General features: G+C 35.9%; 3 protein-coding genes across 5 annotated transcripts; all 3 read right to left on the bottom strand.

Moving 5' to 3' along the window:
• Positions 1-1,908: 1,908 nt before the first annotated feature.
• On the bottom strand, positions 1,909-4,557 carry LOC123012801 (myotubularin-related protein 9). Of its 3 annotated transcripts, XM_044410946.1 has the most exons (6): positions 4,265-4,557; positions 4,028-4,176; positions 3,935-3,977; positions 3,254-3,886; positions 2,979-3,206; positions 1,909-2,926 (listed from the first exon to the last, which is right to left on the bottom strand). In XM_044410946.1, the coding sequence occupies exons 2-6, from the start codon at positions 4,172-4,174 to the stop codon at positions 2,319-2,321; spliced, it is 1,659 nt and encodes a 552-aa protein (XP_044266881.1). In that variant the 5' UTR covers positions 4,175-4,176; positions 4,265-4,557; the 3' UTR covers positions 1,909-2,318. The 3 variants fall into 3 exon arrangements, with proteins under 3 accessions (XP_044266881.1, XP_044266879.1, XP_044266880.1); XM_044410944.1 differs by having other exon boundaries at positions 3,254-3,977; XM_044410945.1 differs by having other exon boundaries at positions 3,254-3,977; positions 4,028-4,192.
• A 110-nt stretch (positions 4,558-4,667) lies between these two features.
• LOC123012803 (4'-phosphopantetheine phosphatase) lies at positions 4,668-6,378 on the bottom strand. The gene is made up of 4 exons (XM_044410947.1): positions 5,875-6,378; positions 5,480-5,828; positions 5,091-5,379; positions 4,668-5,043 (listed from the first exon to the last, which is right to left on the bottom strand). Exons 1-4 carry the CDS (start codon positions 6,111-6,113, stop codon positions 4,853-4,855), a joined length of 1,068 nt encoding a protein of 355 aa, XP_044266882.1. The 5' UTR covers positions 6,114-6,378; the 3' UTR covers positions 4,668-4,852.
• A 106-nt stretch (positions 6,379-6,484) lies between these two features.
• Positions 6,485-7,917, bottom strand: LOC123012804 (dnaJ protein homolog 1-like). The gene has a single exon (XM_044410948.1). It carries the CDS (start codon positions 7,704-7,706, stop codon positions 6,672-6,674), a length of 1,035 nt encoding a protein of 344 aa, XP_044266883.1. The 5' UTR covers positions 7,707-7,917; the 3' UTR covers positions 6,485-6,671.
• Between the last annotated feature and the right edge of the window lie 968 nt (positions 7,918-8,885).

The raw sequence follows: 8,885 nt of genomic DNA on the forward strand, positions 1-8,885 counted from the left end.
ATGGGGCCACACTGAATCATCAGTGGCGGCCCACGGACGCTCTTCAAGAATTTTTTTTAAAACGGCTTCAAATATTAAAGCAACCTAATTTTTTAGGAGTACTTTTTTGTACTACACGTAATAATGAACCAATGTTTTAATTTATTGTTTGACATTTGAAATGATTCTATGTAGTGCGACCACGAGCCGCCACTGCTTTTTATTATCTCGCATCTATCTGATAGAGGAAAAATAAACTTTCCGCCTCCTTTAAAAAAGTTTATTTATTATATAGAAAAAATTCTTGTTACTTATCATTTATCATTGCAATTATATTTGACTGCCTGGGACTTGTTGGAAATTGCAACTTCTTTAAAAAAAATTATTTATAAATTGTGAAAACCAGAAAATTTAATTTGCAATTCATTAATCGAGTCAACAAACTTTTCCTAGTTAATTGCTGTTAGTACAATTGAAGAACTGAGATTGCATGAAGCTATTTGAAAAAAAATCTGATTTCAAGTCGTAATTTTCATTGGCGGCGCCAATACGTGCTACCTCTCCATTGTAATAAATTATCCGTTTTGAAGTTGGCCTAACCGCCTCTTCTTCTTATTGTTCTAACGCTTTGTAAGGAAGATGCAGCCACTCCATGCTAAGAACTAGCAACGGTCGGTGAAGAATGTGGTGGGACAGCCTTGAACATACGTCTGCTTGGAAGCCCCTCTTGTGCAGAGACCCCAAACCGGCGGCACCCTCACCGGGCGGAATAAATTTGCATAATATGTGGATCATGGACCAGCGAGGTGAGTTAGGAAAGACTTTGGCAGTTTTTCGTCCCGAGAGGGTTTTGCCGGGGAGGGACGCCGACCGTGGGACACCTGCGGTGACGCGCTTGAGGTAAATTTATTGTGTTCACCTGTCGATGGATACATTTTGGGAGTTGCTGTATGAGGACGCTTGTTCAGGTGGAACAAAACTAAAAAATAAGAAGGGGGGTTTGAATCACGGTAGAAAACCGTTGATAATTTGATTTTCTGTCATTGTGGACTTGCGGAGTCATCCTAGGCTGTTTTTCAGACCGAGCTGGAACGCTAACAAAAAATATTACACTTTTCACTGTTGGAACAAGGAAATGGAACCAACAATTACAATTATAAATTATCATTATTTATTGCTGAATTTTTTTGAGAAAAAATTCAATTAAGTTAGGCGCGTAACATCTGGTGCATGGGTGGTCTAAAGCTACGCTTCATTAGTACGATTAGGGGTTACAACCCTATTTTCTATTTTTAGGAAGATAGCTATAAAATTTACTATCTTAACTATTTAGTACAACGGTAAAATAACATTTTTTTCGTTTATAAAAATGCAATAAGCATATTTTGAATACATTATTTATATAAGAATACCTAACGCCTTAAGAGACCCTTCAACTTCATTTTTGTTATTATTAAAATTCTGCTATTTTAAACACTAGGATATTGTTCCCAATTCCTATTGATCATAAAAAAATATTTGGCACCTTAAAATATGGTGCCCAACATCGTATAATTATTTATTTTAGATAAGCTTTTCCTGGTTTTTGTACACACAAGCGTAGTGTTGGTTGCATAACATTGAAATAAAAATAATTTAGTCATTCTAATAATTTATTAAAAATGTATTGATTTATCACTTTGAATCGTTTTAATTAATTCCAGCAGTACACTAAACAATCTTAATTTTAACATTATTTACATAATTTTCTTTTTTCTTGTCCTTTCCCTGTATTGTACTTTCCTGATTTTAAATAATGTGTTTAATATAAAATGATTTGATGAATAAAGACAAAAAACAAACCAGTTCAGAGCAATTAATTAATTTGCTGTTTTCGGGTCAAATCCGAATTTATTTCAGTTACAAGACTCATTAAATAAAACAACAAACTCGTTGGGTAATTACTCATTATTTATTTGATGTTACCTTCCGTACATATTTTCGTTCGAAATAAATATAAAAAATATAATGGTACAATATTTGATTCATTCTAAATTGAATGCGATTTCAACCTTATATTTCACAAATGATTAAATTGTGAGGCAAGAAAAAGCGAAGGAAATATAAGATTAAAAATAACTAAATACATTTAAGTGCATAAATATTTATTTGTACATTGTAGAAATTAAATGTGAACACAATATTAAAAAAATATTGATTTATCTTGATAATTCTTAAAAAACTGGAATCACGTCATGGAAAAGTTTCTTCAATTTCAATTTCTAATAACTGTTTCCGTTTTATATAAAATATAACTTAATAGTGACTAGACAGTTTAGCAATCCATAGTCTATCAACAACTATCCGCTATCAGAATCGGGGTTATTATTCTCTCCCAAGTCAACTTTCAACTTTTCGTACTCTTTCTGGAGATCCATTAATTCCTTCCTTAATTTCAGTGCTTTACTCTTTAAATTTTTATCATAATCGATGAGGTTTTGTATTTTTGTTAAACTTTTCTTGTAATCACTTTGATTTATGACCCATCTGAGGTACAAACCCGACCACAAAACTATACTGACTGGGGCCACACTAGGCCAAATTGCTGTTTTATTCGGTTCATACATTGGATTCAGTAATGATGTTAAAACATCAGGCCTATTCAAATACGACCACAAACTTGTGGTTTTCTTCGATATCTTCATAGCCTGTCTTTCTGCTTCATTATTACCAAGAAAAGTACCAAATTGGCTAAAGTATGAATGTTCAAACAATAAAACCAACATCTGGGTTGTAAACTCAAAACTGGAAGGAAACTGATAATACAACTGTTGAATACAATCGATAAATAAAAGGAATGTTGGTTGCTGGCTTTTCGTTCTACTATTAGAATAACAGCTTTTGGTGTGTCTCAAATGGAAGGGGTGGCCGGCTTGTAACCACTCGCGCTCAACCAGAGCTTGAAGTCCTGCAAAAACAAAACTAGATATTTTTTTATTAATTGTTTAACGACACACAACCTCTAACTGTACGACAGTCGGGATTTAAAATCACTTGAGCTACGGATGTCACCAGCAGGGTTGAATCAAGGCCACTTGTGCCATGGACTAGAACCGAAGCCCCATCTTGGTCAAGACATTGAGCCACAAGACAAGCAGCGTTGAGCGAGTTCTGCACATAACTCAACCAATTGCTGCTCTCAAGGCGAGACATCCATTTGTCAAATGAGCAATTCGTATCATTACACGCTAAAAAAATATGTTAAAAATAATAAATACAGATTTTGTATCTGTACCGTCTAGAAGTTTGGCTAAACTATCTAAGAGAGTTCCATCACATTTGGCAATTTTATCCAGCGGTTTGTGTACTCTTTTCCATTGTGTGTAATGTGCATCAGGTTCAGTACCGCCCCCTTTTCCTTTACAATGACTGACATAATTCGTACTCCTCGTGTCAATAATGTATCCTTTTTTCCCGCTTCCCAAAATCACATTTAAAATTTTTTCATCAGCTCTACTCCTCCTGTTATTGTTAGTCAACAACGGTTGACTACTTCTTAGCAAAATCGCCCCGTTATCATGACGATAACTCAACAATGGAAACCGCCCCCCATCTCGGAAACTCGCTGAGGCCACAATAACATCATCATCAATTGATTTTGGTACAATTACACTGGCACTGTATGTGGGACACACAGTGTAATTTTTATTGATATGTGAAATTCTCCATTCTTCACTTGCTAACAATTTCGCGTATTCGATTTCCAATTTAAATAAAGTGTGACCGTCTTCTAGGATGTTGTACATGGGGCGATAAAAAAACGGATAGAGAGATTCAGGCCTATCTAAGTTTGATAATCTATCAATTGAAGCGTAAACATTCAACAGTTCTTCAGTGTTTGAAATATCCAATTGGAGGATTCTGAAATCTTTACATTTGAGGATGATGGAGCCCCCGTTTTGATTGGAATTGTTACTGTTTTGTTTTTTCTCAACTGAATCAATACATTGGTGTAGAAGCTACAAATTTGTGTAAAAATTTAACACAAAATAGAAAAAGCACCACTTACCCATAACTCTTGAACATCTTCTTTTCGCGATGAAAGAATCAAGTGGTGACCTGTCACACACAAAGTCCCATCAATGGGTTCGTGGAATGGACTGTGTAGAATAACCCCATCCAATTTTGGTGTTGCTATGAGTTCCGCAAATTCCATATCTATCGATCACAAATTCTAACATAACACGTTTCATTGAAGTTTACAACAAATTAAGTCAATTAAAATTATAAGGTTATGTGTACTCACCTTCGTAAGTAGGAAGACACTAACTATGAATTGACGATATCACATAATCAGTCTCACTAACGCTAAAATCTTCGCCATTATGTGTTTGTATCGTTTGAAATGTAATTAATATACGGTTAAAAAAACAACACCTGACACATGACAGAAGCCATGACGTAACGTGTCATTGAAGTTTTGAATTTCGACGGATCTATCAAGCGAAAAATAATTTGAAATGTTTTACTATAATTGCGCCTCAAATAAATCAACATAAATGTCTTAACCAATGTTTATCCACACGTATTCATTTAATTGTGACTTGTTAATTTATTTAAAAAAAATCAAAATTGTAAAAACAATTGAACTGAAAATGTCACATTTGAATTTTTGGCCAATGAGAGCGTTCATTTGAAGAGGGTGCCAATTTTTGAAAATGCAATAAAAAACCTTTATTTTCAAAATTGACACAACTTTATTTTCTTTCACTAAACATTTGGGTGGCAGTAGGTAGACTTTCTATTGAATGTAACAACCCATTTGATCACTATCAGTGAAAAAGTTCTGCAAAAATGAAATTTCTTAATCTAAGTTGATCACAGGTCACTTGAGTTAAGTTGCTGTCTCATAATTGAAAATAACTGAAAATTGTTGTGCTCCTAAACCCTTAGCCAACCAATCATTTTTTAAAACGGCTAGTTTTACACTGTCCACATTAAATTTCGCGTAGAGATTTGTATGAACTGCTCTGCCCATTCCTTCCAAAATAATCAAATCCGCTCCTGACATAAGTCTACATAACTCTGAAAACGACAGATGTGAAAAAGCATCACAAGGAGTTGTGTTATACCAGGTGATAAGGTTGACAGATCTAAACAAGGCCCCTTTTGGCCATTTTCAACGGTCACAAGTTGTCCCGTTCTTAGAGATTGTTCTAAAATGGGGCATTGGCTAGCTGCTTCTTGAGAGTAAAGTTTTAATTCGTGCCAAGTGACATCGTTCAATGCTGGGGCCGTGTTTGCAGTCACAATGACTTTAGTATTTTGTTTCAAAAATTCCCGAATAAGAGGCAAAATTCCTAGTACAAAGTCCACTCCTGCGTTATCAACAAAAACAACAGCTTCTTTGTAAGGTTCTTTCTGAAAAAAGGACGGTATTAAAAGTAATTTATAGCCGTTTATCACATGTTTAATTACGTAAGTTGGTAAATTTGAATTGTTAGTTTTAACGAGGTATTACCTTAATTCGTTCTATCCAATTGTCTAAGTTATCTTTAAACCAAGGTCTCTTTTCAATTGTACTCATAGCTTGCGACAGCCCGAAATTGGTTGAAGTTTCTAAAATATCAGCTACTATAGTGGACCCCCAATCAAACACATTTCCCGCTAAAACGCCAGTAACGATTTCCAACCACTTTGATTCAAAATCAGCAATTGAGTCAATGAAGTCTAATCTCTCTTTGAATTCTTTAAGAGCGGCTTTTGTCTCAGTTTCCTTCTGTTTGTACCAAGCGTCCTTGAAACTGTTACTTCTCAAATTATCTTCATTAAATTCCAATAAAGTGCGGATGCTTAAAGGTGCTAAAACGCTAATAAACACAGTCAGAAATTAAATTAAAATCCGGGAAACAATACCTGGGTTCTTCCAGTGCTTTAATAACCAAGTCGTGGAATTTTTGAAAACAAATTTCTGCATTTTCGGTAGCATTTGGATTGTCTGGATTCAGGGAACTAGCCTTTGCGACGAATTTCTTGACCATGTTTTCCAGACACGGCAACCAGTATTTGCGTTCTTTGATATCATTGATTAGATCAATCGTGTCGGGATTGTACGATTTGGGGTCTTTGAGTAAGGGGCACACGGACTGTTCCATCTTAACCTCACTTCATTTGTGGTACTTTTTCAATCTTAGCACTATTGTTTACCGGTTTCAAAATGACTGATTTATTCGAGTTAAGTCCAAAGTTATTGTCACTTTTTTGTCAACAAACAAGTCATCCTCGTGTCTGATAATCACAGACTGGATTTCTAATTTAAACAAATACTGACATTTTGCTTTTCCTACACGAGTGCGTCACTTTCGCATTTTGCAAGTTTTATTTAACTGATGCATTTTTAAAAATATTGGATTTGTAATTATTTGACGTTGAAGTTTTAATCACGTCAATGTCAAAAATGACACTAATGACAGTACAGGTGCGGACCAAGGGGAACATCCAACATAACCAAATGAAAGAAATCAAATTAGAAAAAATAATAAAAAGGAATTTATTATTATTATTATTATACATTAACAGATAAATTATCACACGATGCTACATTATAATACAATACACAATCATACAAGTCGCATTAAGATTAACAAAGCATAGATTAAACTAATTTGTACTAAAACGTACAGCCTGACTTATTATTAATGAAAAAAACTGCTTTAGTTGGGCAACGTATCGTACAAAATATCTTTAGCTGATTGTGAAAGCTTTTCCGGAAACTTGATGTCAAAGTTGACAATGAGATCTCCTCTTCTGGAAGGTTCCTTGGGGAGGGGCAACCCGTAACCTTGTAACCTCCTCACTGTTGTTGGTTTAACAACTTCATTTGTGAAATGTATGGGGATTTTCTGCCCCGTTAGGGTTGGTACTTCAACAGAACACCCACACAAGGCTTGTTTGAGTGTGATTTTGGCCATGTATTTGATATCGCTGCCTTCGCGTTTGAACAAAGGATGCGACTTATCCCTGATGATAAACACAATATCTGCTGGTATTTTATTGTGTCCTTGGTCGCCTTCCCTCGGGAACGTGATCTTGGTCCCCGCCTTCCATCCCGGTTTCACATTAATGGTCAGAACCTTGTCTTCACTCCTCGTCGACCCGTCAGGCTGTAACACTTTTCTGCTAATCTTCATCTTCTTCGTGCACCCTTTGGCGATATCCTCCAGAGAGACGTATAGATCGTGTTCGATGGCGGGGTCCTGCTTGTCTTTGCCTCGCTGGGGACTGCCTTGGAAGTTGAACGATTGGCTCCGGAAGGCGCCCCCGGGGCCCCGACTGCCCGTGATGTTGATGAATGGATCGGCGTCCATGTCGTCCTCTTGGAATGCAAACATTGTTTGGTTGCCTCTGAAGAACGCATCGAAGGGGCTAGCATTGCCGAAGAACTGGGCGAAGGTGGCTCGAGGGTCCCCGTGGTAGGTGTATGTGAAGCCTCCAGGTGCCGACGTGCCCGAGTCGCCGGGGATGCCGCCCTTGAGGCCCTCCTCGCCGTAGGAGTCGTAGATGTCGCGTTTTTTCTTATCGGAGAGGACTTCGTACGCCTCTGCCACTTCCTTGAACCGCTCTTCGGCCTCCTTGGACTTGTTCTTGTCGGGGTGGTATTTGAGGGCGAGTTTACGATAGGCCTTTTTGATCTCGTCGTCACTCGCGCCTTTCGACAAGCCGAGGATTCGGTAGTAGTCTTTTCCCATTTTCACTACACTAATGTCACGAAAAGTCCACTAAAATACAAGAAAATAAAAATCACAAGCTTCTTTCGTAAATAAAAAAGCTGATGAGAATGTACACGTAATGCTTATTTGTTCGAAATTGAGTGCGCGAGCGCCAGCGTCGAGGCTTTTATAAGGTTAGGATCTTCTAGAAGGTTCTGGAATTTTCGCACCCCCCTGGAGGACGCGACTGGAAATTTCTAGATTGGAAAGGCACGTGCTAGATGGAAAACAAATGTTTTTATTATTTTTAAGTGATATCAGGAAATCAACACTAATTAAAATTAAAGTGGGTAAAAAAACGGGGATTTTATGTTAATTTTATTACAATCACAGAAAAATTTTAATTTAAAATTTAAAGGTTTTCGCCTATAATTTCTAATCTTTATTTTGATTTTTTGTAATAAAAAAGATTATCATTTTGGCGGGTTATTGATGTGGAATACTTATTCAATGGTTTGGGCACAGATTAGTTGCTAATTAGAGCTAATCTGTGGTTTGGGTTTGGGAAAGAATTAGATTATTTATTAAATTATTCCATGGTAGGTAAGTAAGTATCAATTTTTAGTTTGAGAAGGCAAAAGATGTTATTTTATTAGACCCCCTTGTTTGAAATCATAAAAAATGTTAGCGGAATATTACCCTACATTACCCAAAATTCTACTGTTTAAAATTAATTAAAACTTTATGAAGAACGGTATAATTCCAGAAACAATTTCAAGTTCCAATATAAAAATTAGCACGTGCAAAAACGCGTCAAAAGATTGTTTTGTATTTATACGATCCTGCCTCATAAATAATTTATGTTTACGCATTCAGGCGTGTATTACTGGTTGTATAAAAACTAACGACTGGAAAAACTGCATTTTGATTTTATTTTTTATTTTCCAAAACGTTAATTTTGTTTTTGTTTTGTAATTTTTATCGAAAAATAAATTTATCGTAATGAATGGTTATTGCTATTTCCTTATAATGGCTGACCTTACATCATTGCATTAAATTTTCGAATGAATCGAAAAAATCTAAGGCGATTGGTTTCTAATTCTAACATTATTTTAATGGCTGACCTCAAACGGCCCAATCACAACTAATTTAAATTTTTTGAATGAATCTAAAAATCTAAAGTGATTGGTTTCTTACATTACTATAATGGCCGACCTC

The sequence above is a fragment of the Tribolium madens genome, unplaced genomic scaffold, assembly GCF_015345945.1.
Source record: "Tribolium madens isolate multiple individuals breed KSU strain unplaced genomic scaffold, Tmad_KSU_1.1 Scaffold_96;HRSCAF=242;Tcas5.2_LG5, whole genome shotgun sequence".
Taxonomy (NCBI): domain Eukaryota; kingdom Metazoa; phylum Arthropoda; class Insecta; order Coleoptera; family Tenebrionidae; genus Tribolium; species Tribolium madens.

Excerpts from the sequence above, each read along its gene's own strand:
- LOC123012801 (XM_044410944.1), bottom strand. The coding sequence starts at position 4,174 with ATGGAATTTGCGGAACTCATAGCAACACCAAAATTGGATGGGGTTATT. Across the intron at positions 3,978-4,027 it reads AAGATGTTCAAGAGTTATGG|CTTCTACACCAATGTATTGA; the intron begins GTAAGTGGTGCT and ends ACAAATTTGTAG. Across the intron at positions 3,207-3,253 it reads TTTAGCCAAACTTCTAGACG|CGTGTAATGATACGAATTGC; the intron begins GTACAGATACAA and ends ATATTTTTTTAG.
- LOC123012804 (XM_044410948.1), bottom strand. The coding sequence starts at position 7,706 with ATGGGAAAAGACTACTACCGAATCCTCGGCTTGTCGAAAGGCGCGAGT.
- LOC123012803 (XM_044410947.1), bottom strand. The coding sequence starts at position 6,113 with ATGGAACAGTCCGTGTGCCCCTTACTCAAAGACCCCAAATCGTACAAT. Across the intron at positions 5,829-5,874 it reads AAAGCACTGGAAGAACCCAG|CGTTTTAGCACCTTTAAGCA; the intron begins GTATTGTTTCCC and ends TGTGTTTATTAG. Across the intron at positions 5,044-5,090 it reads TCTGTCAACCTTATCACCTG|AGTTATGTAGACTTATGTCA; the intron begins GTATAACACAAC and ends TGTCGTTTTCAG.